At 47.2% G+C, this 20283-nt stretch overlaps 1 protein-coding gene and 1 non-coding gene across 6 annotated transcripts in view; both read left to right on the top strand.

Annotated features, from left to right (window-relative positions):
* The first annotated feature begins 1197 nt into the window (after nt 1-1197).
* Nucleotides 1198-20283, top strand: part of MPP1 (MAGUK p55 scaffold protein 1) — a 31825-nt gene continuing 12739 nt past the window's right edge. For 3 of the 5 annotated variants that reach the window (XM_068962306.1, XM_068962308.1, XM_068962310.1), the window contains exons 1-4: nt 1198-1404; nt 15967-16110; nt 16497-16575; nt 17457-17542. In XM_068962306.1, coding sequence (XP_068818407.1) covers nt 1303-1404; nt 15967-16110; nt 16497-16575; nt 17457-17542 — 411 coding nt within the window. In that variant the 5' untranslated portion in view covers nt 1198-1302. Of the gene's footprint in view, nt 1405-7137; nt 7214-15966; nt 16111-16496; nt 16576-17456; nt 17543-20283 lie in introns of those variants that run through there. The other 2 variants (XM_068962307.1, XM_068962309.1) reach the window with 2 other exon arrangements.
* TRNAC-GCA (transfer RNA cysteine (anticodon GCA)) lies at nt 15666-15738 on the top strand. Its single transcript has one exon. It is a non-coding gene; the product is annotated as a tRNA-Cys (tRNA).

A 20283-nucleotide genomic window follows, 5' to 3' on the forward strand; every position in this document is an offset into this window, starting at 1 on the left:
TTTCCTGCTGCTGCTGCTGCTGCTAAGTCACTTCAGTCGTGTCTGACTCTGTGCGACCCCATTGACGGCAGCCCACCAGGCTCCCCCACCCCTGGGATTCTCCAGGCAAGAACACTGGAGTGGGTTGCCATTTCCTTCTCCAATGCATGAAAGTGAAAAGTGAAAGTGAAGTTGCTCAGTCGTGTCCGACTCCTAGCGACCGCATGGACTGCAGCCTACCAGGCTCCTCCGTCCATGGGATTTTCCAGGCAAGAGTACTGGAGTGGGGTGCCATTGCCTTCTCCAAACATTTCCTAACTGTGGTTTAATAAAAAGTGTCTCTTTACTCACCTAACATGGCACTTGTATCAGATACCACAATTACACACCGGCCAGTGTGCATCTCTGCATTTTCTAATCTATTTCATTGCTCATTTAATCTATCTGTGCACGGTATCCCACTGTCTTAATTTCAATAGTTCCCTTTCCTCTGTGTGTGTGTGTGTCTCTGTGTCTCTCTCCCTGTGTGTGTGTGTCTGTCTGTCTGTCTCTCCCTCTGTGTGTGTCTCAGACTTCTATAGTTCCTTGAGGGTAATCTTGGAGAAGGGAGCCATCCATCAATCACATGAGCTCAGTCTCTCAGCAGAGAAAACTGGGTGATTTGGCTGCAAACTCTTGGCCCTTGGGTTTTTCTCTTCTTGGCCAAGAGGTCCTGGAAGGTCGGAACAAGATTACGCAGAGTAATGTACTGCTTGTAATACTGCGAGGTTATTCCTTTTGGGTCAAGGAGCCAGGTGTTTATCAGGCAAATGTGTGTACAGATGGCGCACAGCCCTGAACTCTGTAAGCACAGGAAATGTTTGTTTTGTTCAGCAAGTTTTTCGTGCCTTCGCTGCTGGGGTGAACGCCAGGAAGGTGTGAGGGTGCTAAGGAATCCCGCTCTGGCCTTCTTAAGGAATGTTGGTCTCCTGGCTGCCACTGAGCCTTCCATTTTTTGTTTGTTTGTTTGTTTTCGTGGCTTTAATTCTCGGAGATGTACTTGTGCGCCCTTTCCCGGCGCCCAGGTGCGCAGAGCCGGGCCCCTGGGGGCCTCGGGGGCGGAGACCAGGCGGGGGGCGTGTTCAGGGGCGGGGAGTGGGCGGGGCTACGCCCCCGCGCGCCCGGCGCGCTTCCTGCAGGGTGGTGACGGCCCAGGCGCGCCGAGTCCCAGCAGCCTTCGCCGCCTCCGCGCGCCGCAGGCTACCGGGCCCTCGCGCTCCAGCTTCTGCCCGGTCCCGCGGCCCCGCGGCCCCCGCGTCCCAGGCGGCCCGGCTCTCCCGCAAGATGACGCTGAAGGCGAGCGAGGGCGAGGGCGGGGGCGGCATGCGCACGGCGCTCTCCGATCTCTACTTGGAGCACTTGCTGCAGAAGCACAACCGGCCCGAGGTGAGCGGCTCCCGGGGTCCCCCCAACGGCATGCGGTGAGGGCCGGTCCCCGACTCTAGGCCTCGCCGTCTGCCCTCCTGCCCTCGGGGAGGGGTCCTGACCCCCGGGGCTCGTGCGGGACTTCTGGGCGCCTTGGCTCGGGACTCCGCGGCGCCTCTAGGCGGGAATCGGCAGAGGCCGCGGCCCCTGGCCCCGAGAGCTGATGAAAGGTCGGGGGAAACTTCTGCGTGGACGGAGTCGGGGTCACGGAGAAGACTTTCAGGAACAGAGCCCAGAGGAGGTCTGCTTAAGTGCTTGTGTCAGCAGAAAGGGTTGGTGGTAAGAGCCAACGCTGGCCTCAAAGTGCTCAGTCACCATGCCGTGGCATTTCTGCGGGGGCCTCTGGCGCTGGGGGGCACCCGGGTGGCCTGTGTCTGTGGGCAGGCATCATCTCAGGAGTAATTCTGCGCCCCCCCACCAAGATTCCTGCGATGGCCCATAAATAGCAACTCACCTCTATCCTCAAAGATGGCCCATAAGGGAGAGTTGATTCTCTTGTTATCTTGGGGCTTCCCTGGTGGCTCAGAGGGTAAAGCGTCTGGTTCGGTTCCTGGGTCAGGAAGATCTCCTGGAGAAGGAAATGGCCACCCACTCCAGTACCCTTGCCTGGAAAATACCCTGGACGGAGAATCCTGGTAGGCTACAGTCCATGGATCTCAAAGAGTCTGATATGACTGAGCGACTTCAAGGTAAGGCTGCATGCCAGGCCCACTCACTCAACTGAAGACTGAAGCTGGGTCTCAGTGGTCAGCCATCAGCCAGCACCCACTGGCAGCCCTTCCATGTTCCCTGGCCTCCTCACAGCCTGCTGGCCAGGTTCCAAGAGAGGATGTCCACAGAGACACCCAGAGACAGAGGGCTCATCAGACACTAGCTGGCCTGGGAACTCACGAGTGTGAATCTTTTTCTAGACCTCCAAGATCTTCCAGGGCAGGGCTGTTTGCACACTCACTTTTTCCAGGTGAGGCCTTGGAAATGGTTCCCAAATTACTAAGTGCCTGAAGAGGTGGACGTGTTATGCAGCGCACCCATCCACTTGGGCATATGATGAAACTGCAGATCCCCCAGGTCCCAGCAGACTGGTGTGCAGGCTGCGGACTGTGGACTGGGAGGCATCAGAGGGAGGCTGCATTCTGTATCTGCATTGAGCTTGCTGTTTCCCTCAGGGTGCCATATTCACACTTTTCCGTCTTTGCAAATCAGGATTGCGGTAGTCTAGGCTTCCAGGAGCAGCAGGATGATCATGTGGGGAAGACAAAGTTGCAAGTTAGGCAGCGGCAAGTGCGCTAGGAGGGGATCAAGCTCTGAAACTCCTTGATTCCCCATAAGCTTGGAAATGTGATTTTTTTGCTTTTCTTCCCATCAGTCAACTCACTTGGCTGAGCCTTAACTCCGTCCCCACCCCCTGCCAAACTCGCTTTATTGAATTTTCTTTTGGCAACTTTATTGAGATTTACTTGGCATTAATAGAATTCACTGATTTGTGCAGTTCATTGACATTGGACACATACATCCCACCCTGTAGCTGTGACCACAGTACTTGAGGGTTGCCCCCCAACCCCCTGCCATCCCTAGAAGCATGGAACACCCCCCCCCCAGCCCACCGCCGGCAGCATTTGGAAAACACTATCACTTTGCCTTTTTGAGGCTGTCCTACAAATGGACTCCAGCTTACGTAGGCCTTTCTGTGTGCCTGCTTTCACTTTGCACAACCTGAGTGCCACCTGTAACTCAGTGTCCCGACCCCTTGGAGATCTTTCTGACCCTGGTGGAAAGGCTGGGGAGATTCGTTGTGTGCAGTTTTGAACAGAAGCTCTGTCACTACTCTCTGAGTAAGCAGCAGTTTTTGTGGAGCCATGAGTTTATCCTGCAATACCAGATACAGTCTCCTGCCTATGTAGTTTGTTTGCATGAAAGGATTTGAGGATGGGATAAGAAAAATTGGTAAAGCACAGAATGAAAAGCTTCCAGAACTGCCCAACTGTGGACCTCGAGGGAGAATCTCCACACCATGAGGGGTGGCCTGACCCCACAAACTGGCTGATTTCTTATTTCCTGAGGTTCACCTTCCCTCCGAGGAAGCTGTTGGCTTTAAAGCAATTCAGAAATTCCTGTTGCCAAACATTTCATTGAGGAGGATTGCTTTCGGTAAAAGTTCTAAAGACTCAAAAACCAAAGTTTCCCTTCTGATTGTAGTCTGTATTTGATAACTGAAAAAGTCTTATCAGAACACAATGTTGCAATACATTTGAAGTGGAGGCTGCCTCCTCTATTTAACTATAGGTGTCCTTCCTTGAAGAAACATTTTATGAGCTCTCTGTGACCTTGTTCTTTATGGCAGTCCCTTAGTGCACATAAAATGTGTTGTAAAATTCCTACTTGTCTCTGCTGGCCTGTTTGAAGTTGCCCCTTTCCCATGAGCTGAAGAAATAGGTTGCAAGTCCCTGAAAGTTCACTTGGGCCTAATGGCCCAGGAATGAAGTCTGGCTCCAGCTGAGTATCCACTCAGCAGAGCTCCTGGCCAGCAGATTCGGCCTCATCTGCTGTTGCACAGGTTTGAGGCTGGAGATATCCAGGGTGCCATCGGCCAACAGTGCTCCAGGGAGGGGACATTCAGGGCTCACAGAGGTCTGGAGATTTTGCCAGAGGTCCCCTGGGGTGGGGGAGATGAAATCAGGTGCATTTCATGGATGGCAGGGATTTTTTTTTTTTTCCCTTAAGCACCAGTTGCTCAAGTTTTTAACTGTTGCTCAAAGGAGAACTGACTCCACAGCTGGGAAATGGGAAGACATGCTCCAAATTAGGGAACCAGAGTACAGCTTGGTGTAACATAGAATTTTCTGAGGCTTCACTTTGCCTTTTTCCTTCACATGGCGGCATAGAGTTGAGCCGTATCCATACGCATTCATTCCTCCGTCCCTATGGTTCATCCACGACTACAAGCCTCCAGCCACCAGCAGAGGCCACCGACCCTGGACTGAATTGTATGGTGCTGCGGGGTTGACTGTGCAAGAAATGCTCATGCCAGCGGACCTTTGGCAGCTCACAACCATCATGTCCCAGGGCCGATTGTACACGTTTGTGCTCTGAAGTCACCAGCCTGCCAGTCCTGCTGCAGGTGCTTTGTTTGCCTGCATCCCAGGTACCTGGTTCATCAGGACTGAAGCCAGGACTTGCATAAAATCCTGCCTCTGAGGCTCTCCTCCCAGCCCTTTTGTGCAGCTCTCGTATTTGTGGGGAAACAGTGTCCCCTTTTTTCTGGTACCTTGAGCCCTCTTGGGTTTTCTCATTTTTTTTTTTTTCTCCTTGTGTTCTTTCCCAAAGTGGAGCCTGCCCTGGCCCAGGAGGACTGAGCAGCTGGTGTCTGGTGTGGGCCATCACTTGCCTACTTGGCCTGGGCCTTCTTCCGAGTCTGTTCAAGTCGCTCAGTCATGTCCAACTCTGGGCGACCCCACTGACAGTACAGTCTGTGGAATTCTCCAGGACAGGATCTTGGAGTGGGTAGCAGCCTTTCCCTTCTCCAGGGAATCTTCCCAACCCAGGGACTGAGCCCAGGTCTCCCACACTACAGGTAGATTCTTTCCCAGCTGAGCCCCCAGGGAAGCCCAAGAATGCTGGAGTGGGTAGCCTAGCCCTTCTCCAAGGAAACTTACTGGCCCAGGAATCAAACCTGGGTCTCCTGCATTGCAGGCAGCTTCTTTCCCAACCGAGCTCTCAGGGAAGCCCCACGGTACCTGGAAACAGTGGGCAGAGGGCTTACCCATCAGCCTAACATGTTGATTCTTTCCCTCCCGTCACTGGCACCAGCTCTTAATGTGACTTGGTGGCCCCTGCTCAAGTCATCCACCTCCGCCACCTGCCGCTAAGTTTGTTTTTTCATCTCTCTCTCTTTTTTAATCCCAGCTTCCTCTGAGCTGCTGCCTCTGCCCTTTGAACCCACTGCAGATGTTTCCTCTGAAGAGGGTTTCAGAGGCCAGGTCTTGCCACCCCAGCAGTTTGTGTGATTATGAGCCCCTGAGAGGCTGCGGAGCAAAGGGCAGCCCTGCACCCTCCTCATGCGGGACAGCCATCCCCCATCTTGCCTGGGTGTGGCTGGGGGCCTCCCTGGCCAAGGGGGGTACTGGTGTCACAGAAAGCAATCGAACACCTTTGCCCGATGTTGTTTGCTCAGCATTGCTTGTATCACTTTGTAATCACCCGGCACGGGTGCTCATGGCACTGGGAAGGACTCAACATTGTGGTCCAGTGTGGGGCCAGTAAGTCCCAGAACAAACCATGGAAAGTCTCTGCCACCCGTTGGAAGGCACGTGTCTTACCAGCTGTGGAAACACGCCAAGTTCCAGCAGTTGAGGGGCAGGACAGGAGAGACAGGGAACCAATTGCAGCCTGCGGCCCCTGCTCCGCACACATCTGTCTGTCTGTCTTGCCCTTCCTCGCAATTGTCTGTGGGCTGGGGGTGCCAGGGGCTGGCATGCCAGGTGCCATCAAAGAGCGGTCAGAGCAGGGGCATCAGGTGGTGCTTGGGGTGCGCCCCATGGGTGCGAGTTGGTTCTTCGGGTGCCAGGTCAGAGCATTCCGGGTATCTCTCTCATCACTGGCAGCTTCTGAGGGAGTGTGATAGTGGCTCTGAGTCATTAGGAATGGGGACTGTCTTGACGGATAAGCACATTGAAAAGTCCAGCGTTTGGCATAGCAAGTGTTGATCTTTTCTGGGTTTGATGTGTTCTACCTCTGGCAGGCTTTGTGGAGTCCTTAATTTAAAGGCTGACGTGTCCTGGAGCTGAATGAAGAGATGAGGCCCCCAATCACGCAGGCATCCACCCCCTTGCCAAGTTCACTCGGTCTTCTGTGGACTGACTTTTGACTCTGTCCTTGTTGAGAATGTTACGTAGGGCTCCACCATGTCTGCAAACCCAGATGAATCATAAGAAATGCTTTCTTGATGGTACTTTACAGCACATGATAAGAGAATCTGATCTGTGTTTCCAGACTTTATGGCCACCTTTACCCGCTATGGTTACTGATGAATCCCTGGTTATATGGATCGAACCCAAATCTCCTGCATTGCAGGCAGATTCTTTACCAGCATTGCTGGGTTGTAAGACATGTAAGTGGTACATGTTCGGAGAAGGCAATGGCAACCCACTCCAGTGTTCTTGCCTGGAGAATCCCAAGGGTGGGGGAGCCTGGTGGGCTGCCGTCTCTGGGGTCGCAGAGTTGGACATGGCTGAAGTGACTTAGCAGCAGCAGCAGCAAGTGGTAGTTGCTGGCAGATCCATGGAATGAATCTGCGGGTTTGATTTTGAGCTTTCTCACCCCACGATTACTAGTGAACAAAGATTTGTAAGTCAGAATCAGGGCAAGTCAGGCATGCAGTCAGTGATCCTTGAACTCCTCAGTCTATCTGTTCAAATCTCTTAATACCTGCAACATGGTAAAAAACAAATAAGGTGCTTAATTTAACAGAGAGAATTCTTCCAACTTGATGTCACATGCTTCCACGTCGCTGTGTGTAATGCTTTGAGAAGCTCTGGGGTCACCATGTGCTGTAGCCTGTTCATTCCAACCCCAGATTCCTGCAACTTTCTCCACGATTTGTTGTTGCCTCTCCCCATTGGTTACTGTGCTCTCTTAGTTACAGCTCTTTGGGTGCAAACAAGTGCTACCTGCCAGCTGTTTTGCAACTTTTTTGCAATAACTTCAACTCTGTCTCCTACGAGATCAAAAATAGTACATTGTCGAAACCATGGACTTGACATTGCTGTGACGTGTAAGTGTAGCTCTGGGCCATTTTGTCACGTGTGTGAAGATACGTAACCACCACCACTAGTCTGTTTTCCAGCTCTGTAATTTTGTCATCCCAATAATGTTATATACCTGGAATCAAATCATTGGCAATATTTTTATTGCTGGGAATCATCCCAAAGTCTGGATGGATCATAGTCTGTTGAGCTGCTCACTTGTGATAGATACTCCTGGTTATTTCCAGGTTTGAGTTACTGTGAGTAAATCTGTATGAACCTTCAGTTCAGTTCAGTCACTCAGTCGTGTCCAACTCTTTGCAACCCCATGAATTGCAGCACACCAGGCCTCCCTGTCCAATACCAACTCCCGGAGTCTACCCAAACTCATCTCCATTGAGCCAGTGGTGCCATCCAACCATCTCATCCTCTGTCGTCCCCTTCTCTTCCTGCCTTCAATCTTTCCCAGCATCAGGGTCTTTTCAAATGAGTCAGCTCTTTGCATCAGGTGGCCAAAGTATTGGAGTTTCAGCTTCAACATCAGACCTTCCAATGAACACCCAGGACTGATCTCCTTTAGGATGAACTATGTGGATCTCCTTGCAGTTCAAGGGACTCTCAAGTGTCTTCTCCAACACCACAGTTCAAAAGCATCAATTCTTCGGTGCTCAGCTTTCTTTATAGTCCAACTCTCACATCCATACATGACCACTGGAAAAACCATAGCCTTGACTAGACGGACCTTTGTTGACAAAGTAATGTCTCTGCTTTTTAATATGCTGTCTAGGTTGGTGATAACTTTCCTTCCAAGGAATAAAGTGAAAGTGAAGTCACTCAGTAATGTCCGACTCTTTGTGACCCCATGGCCTGTAGCCTACCAGGCTTCTCTGTCCATGGGATTTTCCAGGCAAGAATACTGGAGTGGGTTACCATTTCCTTCTCCAGGACATCTTCCCGACCCAGGGATTGAACCCAGGTCTCCTGCATTGTAGGCAGACACTTTGCCGTCTGAGCCACCAGGGAAGCAGTAAGTGTCTTTTAATCTCATGGCTGAAGTCACCATCTGCAGTGATTTTGGAGCCCCCCCCCCCCAATAAAGTCTCTCACTGTTTCCACTGTTTCCCCGTCTATTTGCCTTGAAGTGATGGGACCAGATGCCATGATCTTAGTTTTCTGAATGTTGTGCTTTAAGCCAACTTTTTCACTCTCCTCTTTCACTTTCATCAAGAGGCTTTTTAATTCCTCTTCACTTTTTGCCATAAGGGTAGTATCATCTGCATATCTGAGGTTATTGATATTTCTCCCGGCAATCTTGATTACAGCTTGTGCTTCATCCAGCCCAGGTACGAACCTTCATGTAGCAGGTTTTACATTTACATTTGTATTGTTCCATTACAGTGAATACAGTGAAAGTCTCTCAGTCGCGTCCTATTCTTCACCACCCCATGGACTATACAGTCCGTGGAATTCTCCAGGCCAGAATACTGGAGTGGGTAGCCTTTCCCTTCTCCAGGGGATCTTCCCAAACAAGGGATCGAACCCAGGTCTCCCTGTGATTCTTTACCAGCATTGCTCACTTGTAAAGTACTCATTTTGTTTTCTAAGAAATCACCCAATTCTTTTCCTGAATGGCTGTCCCATTTTACACTGCCATCAGCCATGGATGAGAGATTCAGTTTCTTTCCATCCTTACGACTAGTCTTATCACTGGTTTTGATCATAGCTGCTCTGATGGCTGCGTGGTGATATTTCCTTGTGGTTTTCTTTCTTTTTTTTAATAGTACTGGTTTGTTTTTCTGTTTTTGTCTCTGCTGGGTCTTCATGGCTGAGCTCAGGCATTCTCTAGTTGCAGCAAGAAGGGACTCCTCTTGGTTCCACAAGGACAAGCCTTCTGACTGTCACTAAATGTAACCCAAGCGTGTGGCCAAAATCCAGCAGAACTAAAAATTCTCCATTCATTCCTTTGACAGCTTTCCTTCTCGCTGGTCTCCCAGGATTGGAAGACCCTTCCCTTCATTCTTTTCTGTCGTGTGTGTGAGGACCTTGATGTTGTAAGGGTTCTGACATTTACAGTCTGTTCTTTACCTACAATTGTTTTGCAACTTGCTGTAGGTCGATGCTAAAAAGGGAACGTCGGTAGAGGCTTTTGTATTATTCTGACTGGTGGCCAACCCAACAGCTTTATTCTGTTTCTCACTGATCCAGCTTCTCCCTGATCTTGTTAGGGATGACCAGACGCCTAGCTCAGTTCTTTTTTCAGCCCCTTGTGCAGCCTGGGACAGCCTGATCTCCAGTTCTGGTTGATGAGACTCCGGCTTCCTCCTTCCTGCAATCCTCCCCAGCTAGTTTCTCTTGGGTGCACATTCTTGGCTCTGCCGTCTGCTGGAACATTCTTGAAATGTCTCATCCTCATGACTTCCTTTTGTGTGTGTGTGGGTTTCTATTTACCTTCCTTCCTTGGGATCTCCTTTCAGTAGGGCCCAGGGACTTTTCCAAGGCTCAGACTTTTCCGTGGGTTCAATCCCTGCTCTGAGAACTAGATCCTGCAGACTGCAACTAAGACCCAGCACAGTCAAATAAATGAATATCTAAAAAAAAAAATAGGGTCCACACTACACACAAGTCCTTAAGCTCCCAACTTGAATCTAAATGACACTCACTTAGGAAAATTCTGTCTTGCCACAAGAGAAGGCTTTCATCTGCCTGTTTAGAGATTAATCTGAAATGAATCCAGTTTTCTTCTGAGCCCCTTCTCTTGTCTCCCAGTTCCTCCATGTTGTTCACATGTCCTTCCAGAGAGAGATGGCATATTTACAAGCAGATATGAAGATTTTCTTCTGTTTCACAGCATACCTTTCCTTCCCCCACCTTTTTTTTTTTTCACTTAACAACATTTCTTTGAGATCAACCCCTGAACTTCCTTTTCATGGCTCCATGGTATCTGTGTGTGTGTGCTAGGACACTTTGCACAGAGGTAGAGGTAACTCATCTACTGTAGATGGTCTTGAAGTGCCCTGTAGCTCTGGTGTCATGAGTTACATCAGTTACATGAGTTACATCAGTTACATCTCATCAGTTACTTTGCTAAATACAATCCTTTGTTAGATACTTCTGCTTTCATAGCGCTGTGGAAAGCCATGTCACGTGAGTTTGGAGAAGTGCTAGCTGCTGCCCAGGGCAGTTTCTCTTTCTTGGGACTTTGCTGATTGCAATAGATCTGGAGAGACAGATCATAGATGGAGCTAGCTGTTCCTCCCTGGGGAATCTTCCCATTTCTCCTTTGCCACCAACTGGCTGATGAGGTGTCCTTCTCCTGGTCCCACCCATTGGGAACATCTTCCCTCCCCATGGCCTCTGAGGGGCACCGCCACTCCTGCTGTGGCTGGATCACAGCCGCCATCCATGTGCAGCAGAATCCTTCCCTATTGTCCTGATTGAATATTTGACCCAGAGTGGGTGGGAGCATTTTCAGAGTGCTCCTTGCCCTTCTCCAAGCCCTGGGCTACTTCAAGAACAGTTAAGTTAGAGAGGAGGAAGAACCAGCAAAGGAGACTGAGGAGTGTTTTAAGGAGATCCATCCATTTATTCTCATTGGCGTGTGTTGTCAGAGCCACACTGTTCTTAAAATTCCAAAGTCCATCCACAGTAGGACGGCACCCGAGGGTCCCAGTTCCATGCTCTGTGGCCTTTTTTCACTCTCCTGATGCCATTCCTTCCAGTGTTTTATCTGCAAATTTTCAAACCCCCTGCAAAGAACAAACAATTTGATAGTAGCTTCCATTTGACATACCTCCTAGATTATACCATTAACACGTGGCCATGTGTGCTTTGTCATGTGTCTATCCACAAACCATTCATTCACCTTTTTTTTCACCTGTGCCTACAGCCTGTGCCCTGCAACAGGACAAACCACTGGGATGAGAAGGCCACTCACCACATCTAGAAAAAAGCCCAACAGCAGCAACTAATACCTGGCACAGCCATAAAAGAAATAAATGAATCTTGTTTTTTTCTTTTTTTTTAAAGTTGCAAGCATCAGAACAGTTCACCCCTAAAGGTTTCAGCGTGCATATCATGGACTAGTATTCAGTATTTCTATATGATTTTTTTTTTTAACTTTGTGGTCCAAGGTCCATCCAGTGAAATGTACTGGATGAGTTTGAACAAATACATACACCTGTGCTAACCCAACCCTGATCACAGTTTGGAGCATCAACACTCCAGAAGTATCTCTCATATTCTACCCAGCCTACCCCTTCCCATCCCATCAGAGGCAACCACCATCTTCAATGTTGTTGTTGTTGTTTAGGCATGTTCTGAAACCTCACGAATGGGCTCATCTAATGTGTACTCTTTTGCCTAAAGCTTCTTTCACTCAGCATCACACTTTTCAGACTGATGCATGTTGACCCCTTTGTCAACATTTTGGTCCTTTTCTTGTCTCTGCCACCTCCTGTGGGTGAATAAAGCTGCTGTGAACATCCATGTGCAACCCTGTGTCTTTTCTTTTGGGTGAACACTTCGAAGTGTGGTTGACAGGGCCTAGGGTCAGTGTGTGCTAAACTTGTCTTTTTCGCCATCAGCTCCCTAGTACATCTTATGAAAAAGTGCAAAAGAACTTTTTGGCCCACCCAATATTTCCCTGATTACAGTGCTTGTAGGGTCTTGTAGTGCATGTGGCCTTCTGAAATGAAGCGTCCATTCAAACATTCTGTCTTTTCCTCGCTTGTCATCCTGTTATTGAGTCATAAGAATTCTTCACATGTTCTGGGTATAAATAAGTCTCTGTCAGACGTATGTATTGCAGCTTTTACAGTCAGGCTATGCCATGCCTTCATACCTCCTGATCGTCTTTTGGTGAGAAGGTGTTAGTTTTGATGAGACAACTGTCTGCATCTATGATTATCGCTCTCTGTGCCTACTAAACCTTTGCCTGTCTCAGGGGAGTTACTTCACTTCAAGCTATTTATATTTTTTAGTTGTCGTTTGGCTCTTTTGTGTCAGATAGAAGGCACTTCTGCTTCCTCCCCGGTTTTGACAATGCGCTGTGCTGCTTTTCTCAAAGCTTGGCTGTCTCACCTTTTCTGTTTGGCGTTGCCAACTGTCTGGTTTTGTCTAAAGTCAGGTGGGGATGAACATTCCTGCTGCCCATGTACGGTTGACCTGGCACCATGGATTACCAAGACCAGCCTTCTGTCTGTCCTCCTGCCCAGGCCAGAGGCCTTAAATTAACTTCAGATGTATCATGCAGAGTCTTTCCAGAGTGTAATTCATCCGGCTGTGGTGTCTGCATGGTTGGGGTCAATGGATCACAGTTCACGTGGCACCTCAGGCCAATGGGAGGGGTGGCCCGTTGGATAAAAAACAGTTCAATTCAGTTCAGTTCAGTCACTCAGACGTGTACGACTTTTTGCGACCCCATGAATCGCAGCACGCCAGGCCTCCCTGTCCATCACCAACTCCTGGAGTTCACTCAAACTCACATCGGTCCAGTCGGTGATGCCATCCAGCCATCTCATCCTCTGTCGTCCCCTTCTCCTCCTGCCCCCAATCCCTCTCAGCATCAGAGTCTTTTCCAATGAGTCAACTCTTCACATGAGGTGGCCAAAGTATTGGAGTTTCAGCTTTAGCATTATTCCTTCCAAAGAAACCCAGGGCAGATGTCCTTTAGAATGGACTGGTTGGATCTCCTTGCAGTCCAAGGGACTCTCAAGAGTCTTCTCCAACACTACAGTTCAAAAGCATCAATTCTTCGGTGCTCAGCCTTCTTCACAGTCCAACTCTCACATCCATACATGACCACTGGAAAAACCAAAGCCTTGACTATACGGACCTTTGTTGCAAAGTAATGTCTCTGCTTTTCAATATGCTATCTAGGTTGGTCATAGCTTTCTTTCCAAGGAGTAAGTATCTTTTAATTTCATGGCTGCAGTCACCATCTGCAGTGATTTTGGAGCCCCCAGAAATAAAGTCTGACACTGTTTCCACTGTTTCCCCATCTATTTCCCATGAAGTGATGGGACCAATGCCATGATCTTCGTTTTCTGAATGTTGAGCTTTAAGCCAACTTTTTCACTCTCCTGTTTCACTTTCATCAAGAGGCTTTTTAGTTCCTCTTCACTTTCTGCCATAAGGGTGGTGTCATCTGCATATCTCAGGTTATTGATATTTCTCCCAGCAACCTTGATTCCAGCTTGTGTTTTTTCCAGTCCAGCGTTTCTCATGATGTACTCTGCATATAAGTTAAATAAGCAGGGTGACAATATACAGCCTTGACATACTCCTTTTCCTATTTGGAACCAGTCTGTTGTTCCATGTCCAGTTCTGACTGTTGCTTCCTGACCTGCATATAGGTTTCTCAAGAGGCAGGTTAGGTGGTCTGGTATTTCCATCTCTTTCAGAATTTTCCACAGTTTATTGTGATCCACACAGTCAAAGGCTTTGGCATAGTCAATAAAGCAGAAATAGATGTTTTTCTGGAACTCTCTTGCTTTTTCGATGATCCAGCAGATGTTGGCAGTTTGGTCTCTGGTTCCTCTGCCTTTTCTAAAACCAGCTTGAACATCTGGAAGTTCACGGTTCACGTATTGCTGAAACCTGGCTTGGAGAATTTTGAGCATTACTTTACTAGCATGTGAGATAAGTGCAATTGTGCGGTAGTTTGTGCATTCTTTGGCATTGCCTTTCTTTGGGATTGGAATGAAAACTGACCTTTTCCAGTCCTGTGGCCACTGTTGAATTTGCCAAATTTGCTGGCATATTGAGTGCAGCACTTTCACAGCATCATCTTTCAGGATTTGAAATAGCTCATCTGGAATTCCATCACCTTCCCTAGCTTTGTCCGTAGTGATGCTTTCTAAGGCCCACTTGACTTCACATTCCCGGATGTCTGGCTCTAGGTGAGTGATCACACCATCGTGATTATCTGGGTTGTGAAGCTCTTTTTTGTACAGTTCTCCTGTGTATTCTTGCCACCTCTTCTTAATATCTTCTATTTCTGTTAGGTCCATACCATTTCTGTCCTTTATCGAGCCCATTTTTGCATGAAATGTTCCCTTGGTATCTCTAATTTCCTTGAAGAGATCTCTAGTCTTTCTCATTCTGTTGTTTTCCTCTGTTTCTTTGCATTGATCACTGAACAAGGCTTTCTTATCTCTTCTTGCTATTCTTTGGAATTCTGCATTCAGATGCTTATATATTTCCTTTTCTCCTTTGCTTTTCACTTCTCTTCTTTTCACAGCTATTTGTAAGGCCTCCTCAGACAGCCATTTTGCTTTTTTGCATTTCTTTTCCATGGGGATGCTCTTGATTCCTGTCTCCTGTACAGTGTCATGAACCTCTGTCCATAGTTCATCAGGCACTCTATCTATCAGATCTAGTCCCTTAAATCTATTTCTCACTTCCACTGCATAATCATAAGGGATTTGATTTAGGTCATACCTGAATGGTCTAGTGGTTTTCCCTAATTCCTTCAATTTAAGTCTGAATTTGGCAATAAGGAGCTCATGATCTGAACCACAGTCAGCTCCCGGTCTAGTTTTTGTTGACTGTATAGAGCTTCTCCATCTTTGGCTGCAAAGAATATAATCAATCTGATTTTTGTGTTGACCATCTGGTGATGTCCATGTGTAGAGTCTCCTCTTGTGTTGTTGGAAGAGGGTGTTTGCTATGACCAGTGCGTTCTCTTGGCAAAACTCTAGTAGCCTTTGCCCTGCTTCATTCCATATTCCAAGGCCAAATTTGCCTGTTACTCCAGGTGTTCCTTGACTTCCTACTTTTGCATTCCAGTCCCCTATAATGAAAAGGACATCTTTTTTTTGGGTGTTAGTTCTAAAAGGTCTTGTAGGTCTTCATAGAACCGTTCAACTTCAGCTTCTTCAGCATTACTGGTTGAGGCATAGACTTGGATTACTGTGATATTGAATGGTTTGCCTTGGAAATGAACAAAGATCATTCTGTCTTTTTTGAGATTGCATCCAAGTACTGCATTTCAGACTCTCTTGTTGACCATGATGGCTACTCCATTTCTTCTAAGGGATCCCTGCCCCCAGTAGTAGATATAATTGTCATCTGAGTTAAATTCACCCATTCCAGCCCATTTTAGTTCGTTGATTCTTAGAATGTTGACGTTCACTCTTGCCATCTCCTGTTTGACCACTTCCAATTTGCCTTGATTCATGGACCTAACATTCCAGGTTCCTATGCCATATTGCTCTTTATAAGCATCAGACCTTGCTTCTATCACCAGTCACATCCACAACTGGGTATTGTTTTTGGTTTGGCTCCATCCCTTCATTCTTTCTGGAGTTATTTCTCCACTGATCTCCAGTAGCATATTGGACACCTACTGACCTGGGGCATTCCTCTTTCAGTATCCAGTATGAAAAGGCAAAATGATAGGATAAATAACATGACCCATCAAATCGAATGCAGTCGGCTACCAGCCTAAGGAGATAAGCATTGGTTTATGTAGCTTGGGATTCCCTGGTGGCTCAGGTGGTAAAGCGCCTGCCTGCAATGCAGGAGACCCGGGTTCGATCCCTGGGTCAGGAAGATCCCCTGGAGAAGGAAATGGCCACCCACTCCAGTACTCTTGCTTAGAAAATTCCCTGGATGCAGGAGCCTTGTGGGCTATAGTCCATGGGGTCGCAAAGAGTCAGACATGACTGAGTGACTTCACTTTCACTTTCTGTAGCTTTGGGGGTTGTAGACCTGTAGTGATATCCTAGGGGTCACCTCAGCCACTTGCTTCATCCAGTGCTCTGCTCTTTTGCCCCGCCAGCCTCTGTCACCCCAGCTGAGTGCTGTGATGGAGGACATGTACACCAATGGGCCCGCTGCCCTGGGGAGCCCGGCCCAGACTCAGGGCCAGGAGGCCCGGAAGGTGCGGCTCATCCAGTTCGAGAAGGTCACCGAGGAGCCCATGGTAACCCTTGTTTTTTGCCACCATCACCCCCCAACCCCCACCGCCCGCCTCCGCCTCAGAGCGGGCTTCCTGGCCCCTTCCAGTGGTTGACGCCCCAGGTGGTGGAGACAGAAAGCCTTTCTCCCAAGAAATCACTTTCAGATGTCTTAAAGATCAGCTCAGCCTGGAGATGGAAACAGCAACCAACTCCAGTATTCCTGCCTGAAAATGTCCATGGACAAAGAGGAGCCTGGCGGGGTACAGTCCATTGGGTTACAGGACTGAGCATGCACACATGAGGGTGGAGGGTTGGTAGCAATAAACTGATAGAACTAAAACAAACAAAATAAAGATCAGCTCAGAAATAGCTCACAGTCAAGCATGATATGGCTTTGTCTGTCTTCCAGGGAATCACGCTAAAGCTGAACGAGAAGCAGTCATGTACGGTGGCCAGAATTCTCCATGGGGGCATGGTCCACAGACAAGGTACAGGTCCAGCCTTCTTCTATACTTTGTGACACAACTGTATTTCCTGTTAGGTAACATTTGAGCAATTACTATATGCAACCCCTTTCATTCGCCTCTGAATACATAGCAGTGAAGCAAAGAGACCATCTCTGCCTTCTGGGGCTACCAGTTAAACTGAGAAAATAGGGAATTCCCTGGCACATCAGTATTTAGGACACAGTATTCTCACAGCCGTGGGCCCTAGTTCAATCCCTGGTTGGGGCACTAAGATTCCGTTAGCTAAACAGCATGGCCAGAACTAAGCAAATAGACATTAATACGTATTTCAGTAACTGCTGTATCTCCTTCATGGGAAGCAGCCATCAATTTGCAGATGCATCCATTAGTAAAAACACTTTTCTTTGTATCTAGGGGAGTGCAGGTAAGATAACCACTCTTCACAGAGAATCACATAGATTCTAAACAGTGATTAACTTGACCACTTGGTAGTGTTTGGAGGTTTTAGCTTAACAGCAGAAAAACATCAAGCTTGCTGGTGACTTCAGAGTGCCAAGTTCTTCACTTTCTGGTTTCTTTGAGTGTGTGTAGCTGTTATCAGAAGCCCCAGAGATCAGGGGCACTCTAGTTCCAGGACATTTTGAGGATCAGGTACTTTTATTCTTCACTTGGAGTCCTGAAGTCAAGGCAGAAGACATAGTCAGCTTCCCAGTGCTGGTCCTCAGAGGACCCAGAGGGCCATCAATAGAATATTCCAGTCTCTTGTGGTTGAATACTTCCAACCCTGTGTTTTTTTTTTACACAATCTATTGTATCACGTGCTACAAATCACAGTTTCTTTCCTGCAGTGTTTTGACTCCTATTGACAGCTCTTGTCTGAACCTGTGTTCTTTTGATGGTAGGCTCACTTCACGTTGGGGACGAGATCCTAGAAATCAACGGCACAAACGTGACTAATCACTCGGTAGATCAGCTGCAGAAGGCAATGGTGGGTATTCACTCTGCCCTTGTCTTGGTGAACTGTGGATCGGAATTGCTGTCCACCTACCACATTTTTCTGTGGAAGTGTTTATACCTCATTGAAGGGCCTCTTATCACTCAAGAAATGACAACTCTGTTTTCATTTAGTAAACTTCTAAAACAAGGCAGATGACCCAGAGTGTCTAGAAAGAGCTCTGTACTGAGTGCCAGAAGTCCTCAGTCTTTAATGGCAGCCCTGAATCCCATTCTTTACTCCAGCCCTGTGATTTGGAGCAAAATTCACTTCTCTAAGTCATCTGTAACACGAAGATGCTAGTAATCACTATTCTTCTGTTATAGATTTCTTACAGAGAGCAATTGGACTAATAGATGAAACGTCAAAAAGACAGAATGATCTCTGTTCATTTCCAACACAAACCAGTCAATATCACAGTAATCCAAGTCTATGACCCAACCACTAAAGCTTAAGAAGCTGAAGTTGAATGGTTCTCTGAAAACCTAAAAGACATTCTAGAACTAAAACCCCAAAAGATGTCCTTTTCATTATAGGGGACTGGAATGCAAAAGTAGGAAGTCAGGAGATACCTAGAGTAACAGGCAAATTTGGCCTTGGACTACAGAATGAAGCAGGGCAAAGGCTAACAGAACTTTGCCAAGAGAATGCACTGGTCATAGCAAACACCCTCCAACACAGGAGAAGACTCTACATATGGACATCACCAGATGGTCAATACCAAAATCAGATTGATTATATTCTTTGTAGCCAGAGATGGAGAAGCTCTATACAGTCAGCAAAAGCTAGACTGGGAGCTGACTGTGGCTCAGATCATGAACTCCTTATTACCAAATTCAAACTTAAATTGGAGAAAGTAGGGGAAAACACTAGACCATTCAGGTATGACCTAAATCAAATCCCTTACAATTATATAGTGGAAGTGACAAATTGATTCAAGGGATTAGATCTGATAGACAGAGTGCCTGAAGAACTATGGACAGAGGTTCATGACATTGTACAGGAGGCAGTGATCAAGACCATCCCCAAGAAAAAGAAATGCAAAAAAGCAAAATGTTGTCTGAGGAGGCCTTACAAATAGCTGAGAAAAGAAGAGAGGCAAAAAGCAAAGGTGAAAAGGAAAGATATACCATCTAAATGCAGAGTTTCAAAGAATAGAAAGAAGAGATAAGAAAGCCATCCTCAGTGATCAATGCAAAGAAATAGAGGAAAATAATAGAATGGGAAAGACTAGAGATCTGTTCAAGAAACTTAGAGATACCAAGGGAACATTTCATGCAAAGATGGGCACAATAAAGGACAGGAATGGTGTGGACCTAACAGAAGCAGAAGATGTTAAGAAGAGCTGGCAAGAATACACAGAAGAGCTATACCAAAAAGATCTTCTGACACAGATAATCATGATGGTGTGATCACTCACCTAAAGGCAGACATCCTGGAATGCAAAGCCAAGAGGGCCTTAGGAAGCATCACTACGAACAAAGCTACTGGAGGTGATGGAATTCCAGTTGAGCTATTTCAAATCCTAAAAGATGATGCTGTGAAAGTGCTGCACCCAATATGCCAGCAAATTTGGCAAATTCAACAGTGGCCACAGGACTGGAAAAGGTCAGTTTTCATTCCAATCCCAAAGGGCAATGCCAAAGAATGTTGAAACTACTGCACAATTGCACTCATCTCACACACTAGCAAAGTAATGCTCAAAATTCTCCAAGCCAGGCTTCAGCAGTACCTGATCCGTGAACTTCCAAATGTTCAAGCTGGTTTTAGAAGAGGCAGAGGAGCCAGAGATCACATTGCCAACATCTGTTGGATCATAGAAAAAGCAAGAGGGTTCTAGAAAAACATCTACTGCTGTCAAAGCCTTTGACTGATCACCACAAACTGGAAAATTCTTCAAGAGATGGGAATATCAGACCACCTGACCACGCCTCCTGAGAAATCTGAATGCAGGTCAAGAAGCAACAGTTAGAACTGGACATGGAACAACAGAGTGGTTCCAAATTGGGGAAGAATTTCGTCAAGGCTGTATATTGTCACCCTGCTTATTTAATTTACATGCATAGTGCATCATGAGAAATGCCAGGCTGGATAAACACAAGCTGGAATCAAGATTGCCAGGAGAAATATCAATAACTTCAGACATGCAGATGACACCACCCTTACAGCAGAAAATGAAGAGGAAGTAAAGAGCGTCTTGATGAAAGTGAAACAGGAGAGTGAAAAACCTGGCTTAAAACTCAACGTTCAAAAAACTAAGATCAAGGCATCCAGTCCCATAACTTCATGCCAAATACATGGGGAAACAATGGAAACAGTGACAGACTTTGTTTTGGGGGGCTCCAAAATCACTGCAGATGGTGACTGCAGCCATGAAATTCAAAGACATTTGCTCCTTGGAAGAAAAGCTATCACCAACCTAGACAGCATATTAAAAACAGAGACATCACTTTGCCACCAAAGGTCCATCTAGTCAAGGCTGTGGTTTTTCCAGTAGTCATGTATGGATGTGAGAGTTGGACCATAAAGAAACCTGAGCACCAAAGAATTTATGCTTTTGAAGTGTGGTGTTGGAGAAGACTCTTGAGAGTCCCTTGGACCTATACGAAATCAGTTCTGAATATTCATTGAAAGGACTGATGCTGAAACTCGACTTGGGCCATCTGATGTGAAGAACTGACTCATTTGAAAAACCCTGATTCTGGGAAAGATTGAAGGCAGGAGGAGAACGGGAC

This window comes from Capricornis sumatraensis, chromosome X (genome assembly GCF_032405125.1).
Source record: "Capricornis sumatraensis isolate serow.1 chromosome X, serow.2, whole genome shotgun sequence".
In the NCBI taxonomy this organism is placed as follows: Eukaryota; Metazoa; Chordata; class Mammalia; order Artiodactyla; family Bovidae; genus Capricornis; species Capricornis sumatraensis.